Source organism: Anas acuta, chromosome 2, assembly GCF_963932015.1.
Source record: "Anas acuta chromosome 2, bAnaAcu1.1, whole genome shotgun sequence".
Classification (NCBI taxonomy): domain Eukaryota; kingdom Metazoa; phylum Chordata; class Aves; order Anseriformes; family Anatidae; genus Anas; species Anas acuta.
In genome coordinates, this window is record NC_088980.1 from 45,600,232 (window position 1) to 45,621,711 (window position 21,480).

The 21,480-nt window shown below is 47.9% G+C and overlaps 1 protein-coding gene across 5 annotated transcripts in view; it reads left to right on the top strand.

Moving 5' to 3' along the window:
* Positions 1 to 21,480, top strand: part of TMEM108 (transmembrane protein 108) — a 145,840-nt gene that overhangs the window by 112,325 nt on the left and 12,035 nt on the right. Inside the window, exon 1 of one of the 5 annotated variants that reach the window (XM_068674564.1) lies at positions 15,877 to 18,706. The exons of the other annotated variants lie outside the window; for them this stretch is intronic. Coding sequence (XP_068530665.1) covers positions 18,694 to 18,706 — 13 coding nt within the window. The 5' untranslated portion in view covers positions 15,877 to 18,693. Of the gene's footprint in view, positions 1 to 15,876; positions 18,707 to 21,480 lie in introns of those variants that run through there. 5 annotated transcript variants of the gene reach the window in all.

A 21,480-nucleotide genomic window follows, 5' to 3' on the forward strand; every position in this document is an offset into this window, starting at 1 on the left:
GGAGCTGCCATGCCTTCTCTCAATACCTTCCAGTCTTCTCCTGGCATTAAGGACGAGGAGTATTTTGCTGGAAAGGGTTGATACTAATAAAAGAAGCAGTAATACAGTCTTTCAAGCTATGTGGCACAATTAGATGTTCTGTATGTTCTTCTACAGAGGGGCTATAAACATATTGTCTCCTCCGGCTCTGTTTTATGGGTCTGAGTATATTCCACCTCCTCGAGCTGCCAACAGCCACGCGCGGTGAAGAGGCTGCAGCGCTTCAGTAGCTGTGCTGTGTCCCACCATGCACACATACGTTCCTCTTCAGTTTTCAGGGTTGCAGAGTGTCATTTCATCCCATAGGTTTTGTTTATGCTTTTCTCCGGCCCGGTGCACTCAGCGTGCATCCCTAGGAGCCAAGTCAAGCTCTGGATTTGTTCTGCAGATGTGGTTTGGAGGAACTGTCTTACAGCAGGGATTTCTTCACAGTACTTCAGTGCAAAGCTGTATCGTAGCTCTCCTGTCACCCCGCGTCAGAAAACATTTTTTTCAAAAACAGTGTATGAAGCCTGGGAGTAGGTCATAAAATGCCTATGTGAGAAAATGAAGCAGGAAAATAAAGCCATGTTTTAATTTAGTAGCTTTCTGTGCTGGCCGGGCACGTCACCTCTTCTCTTCACCTTTCACCCGGGCTCTGTGCAGCACCACCTCTGTGCATCCTCCCTTGCTTTTCTCTTTCCCTGCCAGACTCTGCCCTACTCTGTGCCCCACTGCCTTGCTGAGTTGCTTTGATATTCAGATCGACTCAAACACGCTCTCAGATCAAGCGGCGGAAAAGGCAAGAATTTAAGTCACAGTTATGAATCCTCAACGTGCGCTGGAGGTCTCTCCGTGTCTGCCTGCCTCCCCCCTGACCCCACCAGCATGTTCTCAGGCTCCGACACCGCCTGCCTCCCCTATTTTCCTGAGCAGGGGAGAAGGATCCCCTGTGGGGCAGGCAGAGCCCCCGGAGTCTCCCATCTCCTCTGATGTGCCGTGCGTGCTGCTCGCGCAGGAGGGAGGGACGGCAGCCCTGCTGGGGGGCACACACGCGTGCCCGGCGCTTAATGAATCAACGCCTTTCATCTGACAAGGGGCTTAATTAGACGTCTCCGGAGAGCCTTAGGTGCTAGATCATCCCCTGGAAGGGGGAAGGTGGTAACAGACGTGGAAACGCAGTAGGTGCAGCCCCAGCCCCTCAGTGATGCCGCATCGCACAGGGCCGCTTCGGCAAATGTGTCCCGGGCACAGCAGGAGACCCTATTAGAAGATGAGAAAACTGCCAGCTTTCCTGTCAAAAAAAGGCAATCGTGCGACAATTTGTCCAACCCCAGGCATCAGCAAAGGAATGGGAATGTCACCGAGAGAAACGTGTGTTCCCACCTCTCTCCCAGCTCTCTCCTGCTGTCCACGTCCACACCTTGCCCACCTCCCACTGCCAACCCCACTGCCCCCATGGGGCATGCACCAGCACCAGCTTTCTCAAAAAACAAGACTTCATACCAGGAGCAGATTATCTGTCCTTTTTTTTTTTTTTTTTTTTTCATCATTCCCTTTGCTACGACTGTTAATTTTTTTTTTTTAAGTAATTTTGTTCTTTCCCATCCCCAATTCCACTTCGGCTGCTTGATCCTGCATAATACTTTCTCTCTGACCTCACAGTCTGTTGCCATGGAAATTCGGCTTTGTAACTTCGCTGATGGATTAGGGAGAAGACAAAAGATAGACTGTGTAGGAAATGAACCTACATTTGCTAAAGGGCAACATTTTGGTCATGGCTCTACTGCTCCCGGGCCTGAAGAAGGCGTTTAAAGCCTTGGCTCCACTGCAGCCCAACTGGTGTGTGACAGCACTGGAAAAAAGGGTGTAACACGCAGCCAGGTGCTGGAAGAGGGGTTTCACTGGGTGCCTTTGCCCACCCCAGGTGGGTCACATCTCGGTCACTCACAGACAGACACCACAGCTTAGCAGCAGCTTCAGCAGCAGGGAGCAAATTCGATCTTTCACCTATCCAAGGGAGAGCACACCAGGCTGGCTGAAATCCTTGCATTCCAGTAGAAGGTCTCAAAGCAATCCTGCAAGAAAAGGCCCGCTATTAGCAAGGCAAGGCCAGATGTCCACTGAATATTTTAGCTTATTGCCCCTAATGTTTGCTGGAGAAGATTGCTAATGGTGTCCCTTGGCTTGCTCACCTCCGAGGGGTTGCGCAGTGGTTTCAGAGGCTTTCCAAGCGGGTGGGCAGGCAGCACAGCTGCCTCCATGCAACGTGCTGCACGTGTTGCTCAGGGAGCCTGGATCCAGCTGGGTGCAGAGCTCCTCTCGGGCGCTGCTCAGCGCTCTCGGTATTTTCTGCAGCAGCACAGGGGCGTGCAGCACGTTGGCGATCAGCCCCTGAGGTCCCAACAGCATCCAGGGCTCTGCTTGACATTTCAGGAGAACAGGGCGAGTTGCAGCGCATGCCCTGAGCTCCGTGTTGATGTCACTCTGCTGGACACGGGCCAAGCATCCAGAGGGCGGTGAGTTGGTTAACATGATAATCACGTTGCATCCCAGCATCGCCCTGTGACAGAGCTTTCCGTTCCTGTTCCCGATGCTGCCACGTTTTTCTCCGAGGGCACACGTGACTTGAAGTGGCAGAAGGGAAAGAGACAAGTCAGCATTCATCGGGGAAAAAGATCCGTAGAAAAAAAAAAAAAAAAAACACACTAATAGTGGTGGTGACAACCATCGGGAGTGATTACATTTGCTGTAGGGTCCAGTCAGCTGGGCCTGCTACACCTCTGAAGACTGAGAACCCCAAAAGCAGCGGGAATGCTGGAAAATGAATAACCAGAGGGGACCAAGAAGCCTTGGGGTGGCTGGAATGTCCACATCCAAGGCAGAAGACAGAGGGGGAGCTGCCTTATCACCGAGAGCTGGTGCCTCTTCTCGGAGGGAAGATGAGAGCCCTGTAGCAGCTGGAGAAAGTGCAGCTGGCTGCAGGCAGCACTGAACAGCTGGCTTAGCATCCCGCCCTGCTGAACCAGGCAGGGCAGCCCTCACCCCGTGGGGGTACTCGAATTCCTGGCATGATCTTGTCCCCTTGCCAAGGACGAGGGCAGTCGGGCCGCTGCTGTTTTGCAGGGCCCAGGTGCTTGTATAAAAGGAGAGGCAAGCTGAGGCTTTTATCTGCAGCCTCTTTAGGTTGGTGGAGATCCTCCCCCTGATGCCTGTGGCCTTGGGATCAGGCCCCGAGTCTTTGCAGTTTGCCTTGAGCAAACCTGAATAATTTGAACTCTGGATCATGCATGTCATCCTACAAACGTGCCCTGAGATGGTCTCTGCCTTCCTGCTGCCTGGTGGTTTCCTTCCCTGAGATAATCTTCTTCCAGAGGTCCCAGTGAAGTCTCTTTTCCTCTGCAGTGCTTGCTGGCACCGAGGCACTGCCCTGCAGGATCTGGCAGCCACTGCTCATGGAGCATTTTAACGGAGGATGCAGTAACGTTGCTCATGCAGTACTTGCCCACCACCAGGCTGAAGCAGAAAATGGGTTGATAAGATCAGTGTCTGTGTGGCAAAGCTGTGACGTTACCAGCTGAACCAGCAGCACTTCCAGCTCAGTGGCAGCGCCCTTTCTTAGTGCAGCTATGGGATACTTCAAAAATGTTTGCAGTGGGTTTACGTCCAGTTGGATCTACCTCCTGCAGCAAACCCTAGATTTATTACCTCTCTCATGTATAAAATACTTCCTTTATACCTCGTATCAGCTTCCTTTCAAACCAGACGATACTTAAGTTTATGGCATGCTACGTTATAGTCATTTGCCATCATACATACTGTGTTCTTGCGTGGCTTTAAATGCTAAAGGACACCTTGCTGCCCTGTTTGAAAGGAGGGGGCGAGCAGAAAAGCCATGTATTAGCAAAATTGCTGTCATTTATTTCATCACATCAAGGCAAGTATGGTTGAAATACCCAATCCATTATGAGGGAGGTGATACATCATTCATTATTTGCTGCTTGCTATGGCAAGCCACTGGCTCAGCACATCCACGCTGAGAGATGTGGGATGTGGAAAGGTGTAACAAATGTGCAGCGGTGATGGGCAAAATTCATGTTAATATTTACTGCTCTGCAGTGGCTGCTATGTATCAACTGCTTCCCCCTCCCTGCCTATTTGCCCCCCTGTGTACACGCAGACGAATGTGCCGTCTATTTAATTTACATCCCAGCTCTGGCTCAGCAGCGAGCCCGTCATCTGGGGCTCCTTCCCCTGAGCAGAGCAGAAATAGCACGGGCAGGTGCTGGGCCCTCCTGGCTTTGGCTGCCGCCTGGCCTGTGTGCAAGGACAGCCACAGAGCCGTGCTGGCAGCCTGCTCCTCCACCAAGTATTTCACCCAAAATGCATTGAATGGACTGGGGAGTGTCTGGCTGTGAAGGCAGGGGCAGGCAGGGCAGCATGGTTGATGTCAGGGCTTGGGGAGGTTTCGTTTTAAAGTCCCTTTGTCCTGATGCCAAATCCTGCCCGTTCCTTCGCATGCAGCCTCTGTGCAGCCGAGGTCCCTTGTGAAGAAAGACAGAAGCATTCACGTGGGGTCCCAGCCTCGCTCTTTGGAGTCACTTGTCGCATGGCACAGCAGGGCATGCTTGAGGTTTGGTGTTTATAGATTCTGGACTGCTTAACTACGTGTTTGGGAAGTGAATCTATAAAACAAATTAACCCTGAGCAATGCATCAGTGCTCCCTACGCTGTGGACATCATTCCTGGGCTCCTGTTTTGCATCGCAGGCAGCACGAGCACGCTCCGGGGCTGCTGAGTCCTAGCCAGGACACAGAGCTACTCCCCATGCAAATCCCAGGCAGCTGAGCCCGTATTAAATCACCTGCTCATTGGGAAGTCAGGGAGAAACAGTGGGAACAGAAGGTCACCTGCGACCTAAACGTTACTCATTTCATATGAACTACAACAAAATCCTGCGTATTCTCTACTGGGATATATCCCATAGCCTTGATGCCTGCTCGCCACCTCAGCACCTCCCAAAAATCCATCCAATCTTCTCCAACTATGAAAAATTCTTTTTTTTTTTCATTAAAAAATAAAATAAAAGATACCCTTCTCCAGTCCTCTAAACTCCTGGGCAAGTTTGATCTACTTTTTAATTGTTGCTACTGTTGCATCATACCATTATTTTCAGCATTTGTAATGTTCTTCTAATCAAACGAGCCTGTTTTCTGAATGCTGTGGTGCAGATACTTTATAAATGCCATTATTCTATTATTTTTAAGTAAGACTGCTATATGCTTGCTGAAGATCTGAGTGGTAAACCTCCTCTTAATTTGTCTCTCCACCTCTCAGCATTCCCACATTAAGCACATTCGCTAAATGGGAGTCGAATGCGTGCACCTTGGGGAGCAAAGCCCCATAAATATGCATACCCTGTAACCCATTTCCAAACAGGAACAGCTTTGCTATTGCAGTTCATTTCTCAAACCAGACAGAAGATAAAGGGTCAGAATCTGCTCTCGGCTCTGCTTCTGCAACCCCCACGACTTCAGAGCAATGCGGGTGCCTCGTGGAAAGGCCGATGCTGCTCCCCTCATGTCTCGCTATGTCCCGATCATCTTCAGAGCATCGGTGCAAGAATGAACCTGACAGGGATTCCTGGTAGCACGGGGGGACTGTGCAGGACTTCTAGTTCAGAAGCATAAAGCAGAAATGACAGAGGAGACACCTGGGTCCTTGAGAACTTGCTATCTTCTGCCCAAGTGCTTGCCCTTGGTTGCCCAAAACCAGTGTTTCTGCACCCAGGCATCCCTTCTTTTGGGTGATCTGGATATGGGTGCTTCTGTCTCAGTACTTCCAAATCTGCCAGCAAAAGCTTGAACAGGAGCAAACCATGGCTCACTAGAGCAGTGAGTGGTTGCAGCTTTTGACAGCACAACAACTGCATGATAACAGGTCTTCACGTGGTGGCTCCACGTGATCTCTTCGGTGGCTACAAGTTGTACGAGAGATTCCCTGTCCTGGGGAGTGACGTGAAATGATGTGTGCGTGGTGTCTCACAATCAGTCTTTGGCTAAGGACGTGCATGCCAGTAGGCTGGTCAAAAGGTTTTCAAGTGCAGATATTTTTTATTCCGAAAGGGACATCTCGAACTGAAACAGTTTTTCTTGCTAATCTGTGTGTCATTTGTGCAACCAAGCAAGTTGGTTTTTTAGGCACCAAACTTAAATTTCTTCTTGAAGCAACATCCCCCATTATGAGCAGATGGACCTGGGGTTTTTGTTCCCACTGGTTCAAATTTTATTAAATCTGTTTTGCTCTTACCAGTGCAGCAGAAGATGAGCATGAGCTTGAGTGTTTGTTGGAGAACGGATGAACTGGCAAGTCAGCATGACCGCGATGTCCCTGCAGTGCCTAACGCAGTGAGAGCCCCTGATCCTATCGACATGTCTCGATGTGAAAGCCACAGATACGTTGGGTGATGATAAAAGTACTGGGCAGGCTTTGCTAGCAGCTTGTGTAGTTCTGGCTGCGAGGCTGAACTTGAAAGATGAGGTTCCCGGAGCTGGCGAGAGCGAGGATCTGGATGAAGTCTTGCAGATGCTCCCAGTAGTCACTGTGGCAGGGTTCCTGTCTGCCAGACATAAGAAACAGATTAAAATTGCCCTAAACAACCTATGATTATCTGATGCTAAGAGCAAAAATGTCTCTTCTAGGAAAGAGGAAAGCCACAGGCCACTCAGGAACACGTAGGCTCTTACAAAGCTGATTTATGACCAAGAATTGGGAAATGTTAATTAGTCCTGTGAAAGCAAAACACTATTACAGCTTAAGCTCAATTTCTGTTTCCAGGCTTGCCTCCATTTTTCAGGCGCTCCTGATTTTCTCAAGCAAGTTCCTCGGAGGGGCCAGCATGCTTTTCAGGTTTGGCATCAGCCTAAAGGTGAATATTTTGAGAACTCTCAGCAAAATCAGCTCGGCTGTTTTTATGACGGGTGGGTGTGAAGAGAGCCCGGCCATTCCTATTTGTTCCGGTTGCAGCTCCTCTGCCCTCATAACTCAAGAACAGCTGACGCTAGGAAATTTGAGCTCAGCTTGTTTTATAGACCTCAGTGATGAAGGAGAAAACAGTTCGTGTCTGAAGAAAATCAATTCAATATTTCTGGAGTTGGGAGCAATTAGAGTCGAAGGCCAAATTTTGCTTTGAATTACAGCAGCGCGGCCCCCCTGAAATGCCAGTCTGAGGGCAGATTCATCTTGGCACGTGTACATATTCATAAAGAAATTTGTTTTTTTCCTCGAATGCTAAGCAGAGGTCGAAAGGAAGGATGTCAGATTTATTCTGCATGAAAGGCCCAATTCCAGCCCTGATGCCAATCCATGGGTTGAGGTATAAATAATGTGCATGCAGCATGGAGCAAATATCTCTGCCATGTCAACACGAGGTTTGTGAAATGAACTGAAATAGAACCTTTGCAGATAAAATTATTTATTCTGGACATATTTCTCATATCCAGTATCACTCAGTAAGAAAACATGCAAGCTGCACCATTTTCCAGTTTTACTTTCCCCCGTTCCCTTTTTCCTTTTCTCTGTCTTTCTCCCTCCTCCCTTAGAGCCTCTCCTCTGTCCTTCCTTCTTCCTTTCCTTCCTCACAGTCAACACTCTAAGACTGCTGTCTGCAGAGATCTCTCTGATGATCTTTCCCATGCTAATGAGCAGTAACTACAGAGTTAATGCTGGCATTTGTGTCAGTTTTGGGCTTCGACTTTACGTGTTAGTGACAGGAGAAGAACATACTAGGGAATAACTTCCATTTCTTTAGAAATGCAGAACACAAGTGTAGATTATATCTTATTAAAATGCTGTGGGATCAGTCAGGTTTATTTATTTTATCTTATTAAAACGTTGTGGGATGAGTGTGGGTTTCAGCCAGCCTTCAGTTTGGGGTTTTCGTTAGGGGCTTATTGCTGTTTCTGTCATAATGAGGCCTTGAATAAAAATATACAAAATGCCACCAAAGGGGCCCTTCAGTAATGTGCCCCTTCATCCTGAGATGAGCTGTTTGGTCCAAGAAAAGTCACCATGAGCTGTTAATGGTTAAGGAAATAAAAGTGTTAAAACCTCTTTTATCTATAGCATATTTATAGAACGTGGATTTTTCCAGTGCCTGCCCGTTAGCGGATTGTCACGTGCCGTATCAGGCAAACTGCAGATGAACAGCAGTTCGGAAATGCCATCACAAGAAGCCTCCCCAAATGGCCCAACCATTCCCTGACATCCCTGGAAGCAATTCTCTGCTTGGGCCCACGGCAGGGTTTAGCTAAGGCTGGTGCATCAGTTCGGTCTCACCCATTTTCAAGATTATTTTACCCCTAGTGAGCTGGTCACAGCACTCAGTCCTTACGGCCGAGCTGAGCCTCAGTCACCATGACATACATTTAGATTTAAGCAAATATGATTGCAGCTCCACGTTGTATGAGCAGTCATCCTTTTAAATGTTTTATCTTCCTAAGCTGTGTGCCCTGCACACTCGGTATGAGATTGTGCCATGTGTCAAGATGATAATGCATCCTGTGAGGCAGTTTTGCCTGGGGTCTGTAACAGAGACTACCAGGGAATCTTGCAAGTCTGGGTTTATATCTTCTGTCCCAATGGAGAACATCCTGTGTGGACATTTCAGACCACCTCAGTGTGCTCCACCTGATTCATGGGTCTTTCTTGGGCAGGGGTTGTTAGTTTTCTCTAACTTCAGACAAAATAAAGACTTTGATGTGCTTACTGGAAGAGTGGCCTAGATCTAAACTATAAAAGACTGATTTTTTTCTAATCTGTTTATTGATAAAAGATGAACAAAACTCAAGCACTAAATATATGTATTTGTGTTGATAAAAATAACATGGATAAGCCCAGCCTCGTTCCCCCCAGCTGCTGTTACGGCCTGCCTGTGCCTGTGGGTACACAGAAGGGATGGATTGTCAATCCAGAGATTGCTTTGGACAAGAAGACTCCTCAGCATAATCATACACACATCACTGAAAGAAATGTAAATGTACACCGTCAGGCATTTGTTAAGAATGGGATTTGCATATTCGCCATCAGCAACTCTTATTCTGTGGAGGTTGAACTTGAGCACATTCATTCCTGTGAATGAAAGGGTGATTCTTTTTCTTTTTTTAAATGGAGATCACAATTGGTTATTTTGTCCTAACATCTAAAAATATTATTCAGTTTCTCCCTTCCCCTTCTCTCCTCCCTTTCCTCCTTCTCCCTGTAATCAGTGTGTTTGTTTAAGGCTGGTATCTCAACAGCTCTGTCTGAGGAGGGAGGTGTAGGGAGAAGCACGTTTTGACGTGATGCTGTTAATGAGCTGTGCTGCAGTCACTGGGCTGGAGCTTTGGAGGGGTTGCTCTGCACTTCTGGCTTTGAGTGAGTTGTAAAAATGTCATCCAGCAATGAAATGCTCTTGGCCTTGCAGCTTTCCAGGTACAGAGCCAGCCCTGGGATGGCTCCATGTTGTCTGCGCTTTTTGGGTTTCACTAGGGCCAAATGACTCACGTGAGCTGAGGATCTGGCCTGTTGCTTTAAACCGTGTATAAGATGGTTGAGTGTGTGTGTTGCCTGGGCTAGAAATCCAAAACAATGGGCCAGAGGAGGCCTGCTCACCCCAAAACCTGCTGGTTACATCCCTGCTAAGATCTCCACTTGGTCCTTCTCCCAGGCATGGTAGCAAGCAGGAAAACCCTGCTGCCGAGTGCACTGAGCGTACCCCAGCACTTGAGATACTCTTACTTCCTCTCCAGGACATTGTTGTTCCGGAGCCATCAAAGGATCACGAATTAAAACATTTCCCTTTCAAGCAGAAATGAAGCAGGGCAGCTCCCAGCAAAGTGACTCAGTGTCTCCTCGGGCCATTCCAGGAACCCGGAGGCTTGGCTTTCCAGCTACACCCGTTCCCTTTTGTTCGTGTCCCTGTCACACACTTGCGTCAAGGTCTGGGATAGACGGTGAGACAGAGTGGTTAAGGTAGCTCAGAGCTACATGTTTTTGTATCAGAGGGGTCTTGATGAAGGATGCTGCACTCTCCCTGTGCCTCCAGAGCCGCTCCATAGGTGACGGGGCAATGAGGAATCAGCCAAAAGCTCAGATTAAATCTTGGCGTCACTTGTGGTTTCAAACAATCCCTCATAGTCTTTCATTTTTAAAAACACAGGTATTTATTTTGTTTACAGATACCATTTTTTTTAAATAACTCCTGCGAGCTGCTGTCGTTGTCTCCACCTGTCAGTCCTGCTCTGCAGAAGTGGCTGCTCCAGCACCGAGTGTTTCTGCTCAGCTGCTCCTCAGAGCCCGGTGAGCAAGCAGAGGATAAGCACTTTCTCTGCTTCAGTTCAGGGCTGCTTACACTGCTCCTTCCCCCTCTGCCTTCTAGAAATATCACATCTGGACTGACTCCAAACCTGGAAAGTTTTAGCCCAATTAAATAATTATTGTGACAGTTATGTGTCTCTTGAAAGCCTCAGGCTTGTTATGGAACCATAATTTTGGTCATTGCCGTAAGTACATTCAATCCCTTTACCATCTTTTCAGCCCTTTCTAAGCTATCCCACATACATTTTTAACACGCGCCAAAGATTTTACATATAAAAGGAAAGTTTGGAAACAGCGCTGGATAAGTTAGGTAATATGATGCAAATTCAAGGAATAAGTCTGTCTTCTTTTTTTTTTCCCCTACATGGTGTGTGCCACGTAGCTTGGAAACTCAGCTGCTGCCTTTGACATATGCATGGAAGCTCAATGATTTTTCAAGAGGCATGATGGAAAAAAGCAAGTAGCCAAGCCCGAACCTAGTACAAAGAGTAATACAGCCTTTGACTGCAGTTATTTACTAAACCCAAAGATTAATCTGGCTGCAGAAATTAAAAATATGTCAGGAAAAAAATGTAAAGGGCCCAAGGCACTGCTGATAAATATGAAACATTTGTGTCTTGCTAAATGTATTTTTTCATAATTACCAGTATATGGATTTGGATTGTTCAAAGCCCTAACAGTGAACCTCCTGTGATGGATGCACAATAAAACAGGACTAATTGGAAGCATTAATTTAGACAGAGGCATAACTTGACGTGGAGCTCTTAGAAAGAGAAGCTTTAATACTGCCATAGCAAATACAAAATGTTTGCCTGTAATTTGTAAGCTCAGATCGTGCCACCTTCACAAACAAATTATTGCAAACTGTTGCTGTCTTTTTTTTTTTTTTTCAGTCTTTTTGTTTTATTTCCCTGCTGATAAATATCTCAGACCCAAGGTCATCTTAAGGAAACGGCTGTAACGCAATGGAAACGTTGCTGTAGGTGCTGCTGTGTTTCTGGGAATGTAATTGACAGTGAATGAGCATGCAGGAACAGCTCCCAGCAGGGACACTTGTGAATAAATATACAGTAAATAAGCGCAGCAGAAGAGGAGAGCAATGCATCTACATAAAGAGCAGCACGCTGTACGTCCCCGCACAAACCTGTGGTTTCTGCCTGTGACAGCATAGCTGCACGTTTATTTTGGTGCTCCCCCTGCTTTATCTGCCTGCTCCCACCCCGGTCCCAGCTCAGAGAAGTATTAATCGTGTGTGACAACCTCCAGCGAGCGAGCAATTCCACTGAAGTCAGGGGGAGGCATCTCCTGCTCAGACACCTTGCTGAGGCTGTGTCCAAAATGAGCGGCTGGATTCTGACCGCACCAACCCAAAACTTCAGGCTGAGATACGCAGATTTCTTGTCACCGTATGTGTTTCAGCATCTGGCCTTGCTTCATGCCAGATAACTTGGTTCTAGCTGCTATATGTGACTTGCTCTTTGTGAATAACCCTGGGCCAAGCAGCTGTTTTCCAGATTTTTTGGTATGAAAGGTACTTGAGACTTATTTAAATCCCCTTTTTGACTGAAACACTAATTTCCAACAAACCAGGTAAAGGGGGGAAATGAAACAGCCAAACCGTGGTTGTGCTGAGCCAGCCTGAAAGCTCAGCACAACCTGTGGCCACCAGCACCCAAACTTGAAGAGAACAAAAGATAATCCTCTTGCTCCTTTGCCTGCTTGTTCCAGTTATTAATTGCTGTTTGTCTTCAGGTAGTTCCTTATTTCTCATTTGGCGACACTGGTCTTTGGCTGCCAGCTGTGTTTTATTTCCTCTGGTTCCTTTAGTTTTTCCTGTGTTCTCCTCTTGGAGTCATTTATATGCCGAATAATTTGACTAATTGCAGTGCAGTTGTCCTGGATTTACACCAGCGTAGCAGAAGCCATGGTTTTCCCGGTGGACTTTTCCTGACACTGCTATCGATGGCCCTGTAATTGGTCCCTCAAGCAAGCCTGCCTTTATTTATATCCATCCAGTCCTTTCAACTCCTATTGAATGGGGCTGAAACTCAGCACTTTACCTGAAAATTATGTCCTCTGTATAATGCTTCTTGATATTCCTTCTTCTCCGTGTCCTGACCTTTACGAGGGCTGCTGCTAATATATTCGCTCAGCCGCAGTAGTTAATGTTAATGCAAAGACTAATGCTCTCCTGCAGCTGGAGTGCAGATACGCCACACGTAGTGCTCTGCCTCCAAACAGGATTGCTTCCCTACATTGCACTTTGCTGTGGGAATAATTTCACTGCTCCGATACAATGACAGCTGAGGATGCTTTAAAAGAGAGGGAGGAAAGGGAAAATGTAATAAGTGCGAAGTGTGGCAACAAGACACTTATGTCAGTATTATCATTGCATTTTGTGGGCATGCAACATCTGACTGCCACTCAGCTCCTCCTGCACGTGTCTGTTGATGAGTGATGTTTAATTGTAGCTCATGCAGAACGCCCGAGCAGAAAGTTCGTAACGTGTCGCTGGCTCTGCTGTGCCCCACTTCCAAGGTTATGCTTTGTGTATTAATAAATTAAGTCCAAAGCAAAGGAAAGCCTGCGTCAGAGCATTGTAACTGGCGGAAACATGAGGTACCACTGAGGTAAGCACAGAAACCACCTCACACTGAATCCTCCCATTACATGGCTGGCATTCCTGCACTCGTACCAGAAAAAAATAATAATAAATCAATTTCTGCTCCTTCTACCGGGAGCACAGCAGTCAGCACAGGGGGACGGGGAGAGGTGGGATGTCCGCGTGGTATCACCGACAGCAAAACGGGTGTTAATGAAGCAGAAGTCAAGGCTGAACAGACAGCGAGGCTGAGCTAACTTTCACATCCAGAGAAGATCCCTGCGGGCTGTGTGCTGACAGGGCAGCACGGAAAAGCTGGTGCCTTTAATCTCTTCACAAGGGCTGTTGTGTGAATAATCAGAAGTTGTTAGGGTTGTCAGCCCAATTTCCTTCCAGAATAAAGCTGAGCGTGGAGGTGGTGACATTTCAGGAGTGGGGGCAGTAGATTCTGTCCTGCATACAAACAGAGGCAGGTTTAACCAGAAAGAAAAGAAAAACAAATAGAATAGATGGCTTATAAAGTATTACGGGGATAATGCTGTTCATGCCTGCTGTTATTACTAACATCTAAACAACAGTTCATGTTGTTGGCACAGAGAAGCACACGTGAGAGTAGCTGCCCGTCACGCTGAGGCAGTCACACTGAAGCTCCAGTGACCTGAGTCCACTCTGAACACTTAAACAAAAGCTCAAGGAAAAGCTTTCATGTTTAAAGCTTTGGACTTAATTATCATCTTTGGACTTATCATCTCTTAAATACACATTTCATGTGAGTATCCCTCTAAATACGGAAAATAACATCAAAATAAGTGACTTTAGTTGATTTGCTGATTTAGGTGTTTGTAAAGTCTTCGTCTGTACCCCTTCTGACTGCAGACTGCCTTGTGGACATGTGCGTGTTGCAGAGAAAAGGCAAGGCAGTACACGTTCAGAGTAACTTTCGGAAGCTGTACATGATAACAGCAGTGGAATTTAAAAAAATTGCCAGTGTGCATGCAAAAAGCGGCCATCCACACCAAAAGGTGGAACATTGCACTTCATTGTGCAGCATTACTCATGCTGAATAGGAAATACAATTGCAGAAATGAACGAACTGCTAATTGATAGAGCATATTTTTAACAGTGAGGTCCTCGTCCTGACTTGATGTGTGTTTCCAGCTGAATTCCCAACTAATCCAGTTCACTGTATCACCGTATCTCTTTATGTTCCTTGTGCATGATGTTGACTATTTCCACCTACTGAATCTAACGCAGGAGCAATAACACCGAGTGAAATACAAGCAGCAGAGTCCTGCTCTTGTTAGCAGAAATTATATCCAGCAGCTGCTGTGACCTTACTTATGTAGGAACATAAGATTTACTACTCTGACTTGGACCATCGTTCCTTCCAGTCCAATACCTAGCTTCAAAGGTTGGGAAGAAAAATCCCTATCTCAATACCTGTGCAGTCTTGCTGTTCACCTAATGGAGCAAAAAAAAAATAAAACCTTCCTTGATCTCTGCAGTGAGCAGCTGATATTTTCAAGAATGGAATTCTATCCTTTCCTTTTTATCTTGGTATATCCTAACGCTGACGCTCGTGCCCCTGGCACTCTTGAGGCTCAGGTAAGCATCTCCGTGCAGTGCTGGAGGGAAGGGGCTTCACCAGCAGCCCCGGGCCATCAGCAGCCCTCCTCACAGAGCAGCCGTGCGGCTCTGTGGAGGTGGGCCATGACACAGACCCCAGTTATTCCAAAATCAGCCTCGGCTGAAGCCCGGTTCAGCTCCCAACAGCTAAAAGAAAATGCAAAGTTTAGTTCCAAAAGCCAAGAGAAAGCTGTCGCTGGTCTTTAGGAAGGATGAACAGCGACGAAGGATAACAGCTCACTTCTTTCCCTAGCAGCCTCACATGCACTCCGGAGGCCTCGCTAGCCCTGTATAATCCAGCAGATAACGAGACCATCACACTGCAACCTTTCTGGCTGGTTCATGTGTAGCTTTGCGTCCTTGGGCTGTGCTCACAGGAGAAAATCTGGATATGGAAACCCTCATTGCTGCTTACAGCCCAGGCCCACTCCAGGAACTATTCACATTCAAATAGGACCCTTCTTCCCCAAAACCAGTCTCCCATCCTGAAAACACGAACTCCCTTGATCGTGACTTGTTTTTTTTCTCAGGTGCCCAGATGACCGACTGAGGCAGTGAATAACTGTACAAGGCCCTTAGCAAGTCGTTTACTCACTCTGAGAGACACGGTGTGCGTTTTCCTTACACCGGGCAATGGTCAAAAACCAGAGCAAAGCTTTCCCGCATCAGTGTAATGGTTTTCCCTGAAAATGTAACAGTTTATGCACAAGTTGCTTTCTAATTGTGTTACATGCTCACAGGATGAATTGGTGCAAGGTCCTCATTACAAGCTCTCATTTGAGATCAAACACGGGGATAACCAGGCACTTGGAGGCAATAATGAGTTTGAAGGGGCCATAAGTAATAAATCATCCAAATTACTTGCAGTGAACAGACGAAATGACTGAAATACCTTAAGGGGCTGTAGGAGTTAGTCAGCCTGTGCATGACTGTAACGTCCCCTCTGACTGCAGGATCAACATTTCTGTACCTGCGGCTGGGGAATCTGAGCACAGCTTTTGCAAGTAGGGAAAGAAATGCCTGCTTCGTTGCAGCAGGGGGATCCATGAGCGGGGCTCTCTGCTCTGCCTCCTCGACAGCTTTTGTACAGGGTGTTACAATACTTCAGATCAGCCATGGGTCGAAGTTGCCCGCTCTCCAGGTCAGCAGGCAGCAGACGTTGTGCCTTGCAGGGCTCAGGCACAGCTGATGGGTGCCGTGCTGGGTCTTGGAGAGGCAGCAGCTCCGAGCCTCAGCCAAATCAGTGCTCGCCCGCTTACCCTCTCATATGGGAGAGAAAAGTGCTTCCTAATGCTTTACCATGGAAAGGCTGCCAGGCCCTGCCCCGGTCCACTCTTTGTGCCAGGGAAATGTTGCTCTCTGAGGCTTGCTTGCTGTGTGGAGTAGGAACTGGTTCTGAACGTCCAAAGCAGGAGGATTTCCTCTCCTGGAAGGTATCACAACACACAGGCTGTGTTTAACCCTTTCAGACACCACTTCTGCTTCTCCCTGTACTGTCCTAAATGAGTCCTCTTTTTGCTTCATGATGATGCTGTGTAATTTAATAGAGGGATGTGGGGTGGGATTGGTCTCACCCGGTTTTCATCATTTGAAACAGGACATTGAGTTAAGGCTCATCATCTCCTCTGTGACCTCCTTTGCTAATGGTAAGAGAGGGGTCTCTGCAGGGTACTAGTCAACCCGTGGCAGCTTGGAGACTTATTTTAGGATGGGGTGAGTGGCCTGCCAGAGCCGTGCTACCTTAGACATGTAAGTTCTACATACCTGAGGTTTGCACAGTTGTCAGAAACCTTCGTTAAGATGTCTTTGAATCCTCCTTTTTCCCTTTTTATTGCTGCTTGTGAAATGGATACCCTCGCTTGAGTCAGCATCTGTGACATCAGCTACATCCTCTCTCTGGCAAGATCCTATTTTAAGCCTTCCATCAGAGGCCGCGGCTATTTGTGTCATTGTCAAAACTCTTCCAAGGGTCCGGTGACATTGATGCTGGGTCTCTTAGAAGCCAAAGGTTCTGCAGCAACATCAATAGGATCAGCAGCACTAAGTGCAGGTGGAAGAAAAGCCAGCTGCACATCCTTTCTGTCTCCCTTGGCAACAGCATCCTGCCAACAAAAACTGCTGCCAAGGGAAGGGTGGAAAGGAAGGGATGTGCATTTGCAAAGCTGGGGCTGGACAAGCTTTGTGTGAAGGGGGAGCCATCAGACTGGGGAACATTTGTGCGCTTTCAGAATTATTTTTGGTTTGTTCCGTGTGTTTTTGGACGAGGGGAAGCACGGGGCCCTGTCCTCGTGAACAATTTTCATCTGAAATTCCAAACGACGGTCTCTGCAGTTTTGAGCCATATGTTTCCATCCCTGACAGCACACAGGGAAGAAAGCTGTGGTGAGTTACTACTTACAGATGTGGCAAATCCTCCAGCAAAGGTTAAAATACGTGGCATGGTTCTCTTGTTACGCCAGCTGCAGCTTCACGCTAAATCATTGTTTCAGCAGCGAGCTCTTAATAAGCCCTGAGTTCTGGAAACTGCTAAACAAGCTGGTATTTGTAAGGAGCAATTTTGCCTATAACGCTCTGAGTATCTTTATGTAGAGAAACCTTCAGAGTGGAAGCAGGAAGGATGAAAAGTGAGCTGCAAATGGCAGGGAGAAAAGGAACATCAGCACAAGAGCACAAAAACGCAAAGCAGAGCTATGATTGTCGTTTGTCTTTGCACATCCTCTGTGAAATGACTGCGGCTGTGAAATCACGGTATGTGTAACTAGGGGTGAAATACCCTTGTGATATAATGCACGCACCTGTATATACATATCCTTCCTCAGAGGGACTTTACACTCCTAAAATCAGCAGTGGGGTCACTGTCCGAGGCCCCATAGGTGCTACCTCTGCCAGACCTCAAGCCTGTCGTCACAGTGCTGCTGCTTTGTGATCCTCTCGCCTGGTGTAATGAGAGAGAAGAAGGGACTGGCTTTTCCCTGTAGCAAAATATTAGGAACAAATTCTGTGAGCAGCCTGTGTAACAAACTACTTGGGCTGTTGCAGCACCCCTGGATATGAGAGGGGCTCTGAATCAAAGACTGAGGAGCAGGGGTTGTCCTGTGACTCCTAGGGGATTCCTGCGCTGCTGTCAAGCAGCCCCCAGCTTGTTGCACTCTCAACGTTTCCCCCTGCCTTTAGAGGGGTTTGTTGTTGGCTGAACAGGGCACGTTTTTGTGTTCCTGGGCTGTGCGTTCTTCCAGACACCCAGCTGTGCCAAGGGGAAAGAGAGAAGCAGAAAAAGAAACAGAAAAAGAAGAAACAGAAAAAGAAGAAACAGAAGAAGGGAGGCAGGATTATGGCTTTAAGAATCGCAGGATCTGTGGGCTTATTTTATAGGTGCGAAGTAGAAACTGCCCATTCATCACTGAGAAATGAAAAAATACCATAGAGAACATGCGCTTTCCTGCCAAAGAAGGAGAAGGAGCGAAGAGCATCCCTATTTCATTCCACATATTTTCCTCTGACAGGATTATTAATGCCATTAGAGATAATTGAATGAAGTGGAAGGTCTGGTGGAGGTGCAGAAGCAGGAGGTGGATCTGTAAAACCCATCCCCACACAAAAAGCTGAATGCGGCGCCGGAGGGAGGGCACTCTGCCTCGAAACAGGCAAGGAGCAGCCTCACAAGGACGTGCAGCTGGGGCGCTTGTTGCTGTTTTGTTCCCAGAAAACGAGAACTGCCAGCAATCCTCTGGCATCTGAATAGACCCGTGTCAGACAAACTGTATCTGGACTTGATGGGAAACCAAGCTGGAATACCAAGCAGCCCTTCGATCCGCTCGCAGAGCGGGGGACTGGCTCCGTAAGTGATCTTTCCCTGCAGTTGCAAAGGTGCTCCATAAAGGAGCGAGCCCTCTCGCTGCACAGCCCTGCAAGACACGCCTGCCTGGGCTGTCTCTGTCCTCATTCCTCCAAACCAGTGCCAACAATAACAGCAACTCCTGCCTGCCGCTGCCTCGCTGGGGGGAAGATGCGTTTTTCCTTTCTCTACTGAGTGATGAAGCTTCCAAATCCGTGTGATGTGAGCAGGTGAGGATGTCTGCTGACAAGTCCAAATGATATTTTCAGGTAAGTGCTCACCCTGAACAAGCAGCTACAGCCGTGCTCTTTCTTTTTGTTACCGTCCCCTCGGTAATCACCGTTGTCCTGGGTTGTCAGCGAGCCTTTTCGGGAGGATCAGCAGCTCGGGGGTCTGTGTATATTTAGATAAATAGGGGATCGAGAGCATTTCTAAAGCATCTGTTCCTGTAGGATCTGTGAGCGCCTGGTGCAAGCAGCAGGGAGCTGGGAGCTGCCTGCCCTGTTACAACACGGCAGCGTCCTGCGTGTGTCACCCGTTGTGGGGATCACGGCAGGACCAGAAATGAATTCTGATTTTCAGGCTCACTCTCTCTTATCTAAGTGCATCTCAGGAGCCCTAATGGTGTTCTGCAACGTTTGTGTGTTGTTAAATGGCTGGGACCTGCCTGCCACATGAAAACCGTGGCTAACAGCAATGTTGTTTCGCGGGGAGTGTCAGTGGGTGCTGCTTAATTTGTGTTTGTCCATGTGATTGCCAGAGCTTCTGCTGGTGCTGTGCTGTGTTGCTGTGAACAGAGCTGCTGCTCTGCGTGTCTCGTTCTCTCCGTTTTATCAAACACCCTGCGTTTGGAAGTTGGGGTTGATCACCCTGTCTAATACTTAGGAGAGGAAGCAGACAATAACTTGTAAGTTAATACGTGGGAGTTGTGGCTTGACAGCCACTGATAGGCAGAGAAGAGGAATTTTCTATGCAGAGTAACCTACTTTTTCCTTCAGTTCTGCCACCAATCATGGAGATGAAATTTGCTTAACTCTTTGTTTGTACAAAGGCTTCCTCACAGCGTGTGAAAAGCACATTGCTTTGACAGATTGCAGAGAAAATGGCCATAACAAAAATAATACTACGTACTTTCTCCACGGTTCCCATCTGTTAAAGATCCATTTTGCTCCCTGTAATGTTTTGGGTTTGCTGAGAGCCACACGGTAAGTTAGGAGCGCCGGGAAGAAAGCTTGCTTTGCAACAATAACGCTGCTGCTGCTCCGAGCAGGCTTTGCACAACCTGCTCTCGCTAGCACTTAGGAAGTCTCGACTGTTGAGGAGCACGGAGAGCCGTCGGCATCCTGCACGCTGCCCACGTGCCTCCCAGCCCTGGGTCTGCGGATAATGGGTCCTTTTGTAGAGCAGCTCCCTTTGCTTCCTTTGCCCACGGCAGCCTGAAATAATGAGTCCAGCAGCAGGGCTCTGCACGAAAAGCTCTTCCTGACTTGTAGAGCAGAAACGTTTGCCAAGTACCGCTCGGGGTGGCTCTGTTTGTCTTGCCGTGAGGGCCGAGGTAGCAGAGGCCAGAAGGGGTCAAACGCCAGATTGAGCCCTTCGTGCAAATTCGTTTGCTGTAGAAAACGTGAATGTGCAGCTCAAAAGTTTCCACTGCGTCTCTGGCAATTAGGGCTTGGTCCAAAGCCCTCCAAAGTCACTGGGAACCTTTCCACGGGCTTTGGATCACAACTTACATAAGTTTGTGTTGTTCAGCGGTGGTGCTGCGGGGAGGCTGAACGCGTCAGCTGGCTCCACAGCCGCACACGAGGTCTGCCATCATCTGGAAAAGCTGCACGGGGAGTACCCGTAAAGTGTCCGCTGCAGCACCAGGTGGTGTTAACTCCTGCAGGAAGCCAGGACACCGGCTCCTAGCAGGGGCTCTTGATGTCCTGACCTACAGCAGTCAAAGAATTGGAGCTGCTGGGGCCCGAATTGCTTTGTTTTTCTGATTTGGAGGGACCCAGTTCTGCCTCCTACCTCAAAACAAGAGTGACAAGGTCCCAAACAGTTCTCAAAGGCAGGACTTTGGGTAGAGACTCCCTTCTGATTTCATCATCTGGGAAAGAAAAATATTCCTGACCCCCACCTCTCAGGAGGCTTGCTGAGGACATCAGTCTTTACAAAAAAACTGTCTGCAAAGGAGCTTCTTCATTTTTCTCACGTGCAAAACCATGGACTCCTCCTGTGAGCACACAATGGGAAGAAGTGCTGCAACAAGGTCCTGTTGAGATTTGAACCATTGCACCACGTAGTCAGGAAGGGTTTTTATGGCTAAGTGCACAGCAGCCCCCTCTGTGTACACTCTGCTGTCACTGCTGTGCTTCAGCCTTGAGTTAATCCGTGTTGTACTTAGCATTCAATTCTTGGTGCAGCGTGCAAGAACAGGAGATGACACGGTGCACACCACTCAGACATCGGGTCAATCAACCTCCTCATTAGGGTTGAATGGTTTTAATGTAGTCATAAATTTAGACTCCAAAAGTGGGAATTTGACACGCAGCATTTAAAAGCCAAACCAGTGTGACCCCTTCTGAGCATGAGCTCCTATAACTTAGAAATGGCCCTTTAAAAAAAAAAAAAAGCTAATGGTGTGAACTGACCTTTGGAAATATAATTAATAATTGTTATTTGCCATAGTGCACTGCCACCGCTCTGTAGCACTGCCAGTTCTCACCCCATCGGGCTCACGTCCGAGGTGAGGTCAGTGCGAGGAGCCTCAGGCGGCCAGGACAGAAGGACTTTGGCAGAGAGCTGCAGAAATGGACTCGGGGCTGGCCAAGAGCATCTGCTGTGCGCCTTATCAGCTGGTATATCATCTCCCTGGCCATGCCAACCTTACAGCCACTAAAAGCTTTCCTTTCAGTGTTAATCTGCCTGTGGCTAAGCTGAGGCGCTGGGGACAATCGGCGCCGTACCCCCCGTGGCCCTTTTTTCCATGCAGGTGCATTCGAGGCAGAGTGAGGCTATCGGGGTCCGTAACACGAGCCCCATTTGGTAAGAACCT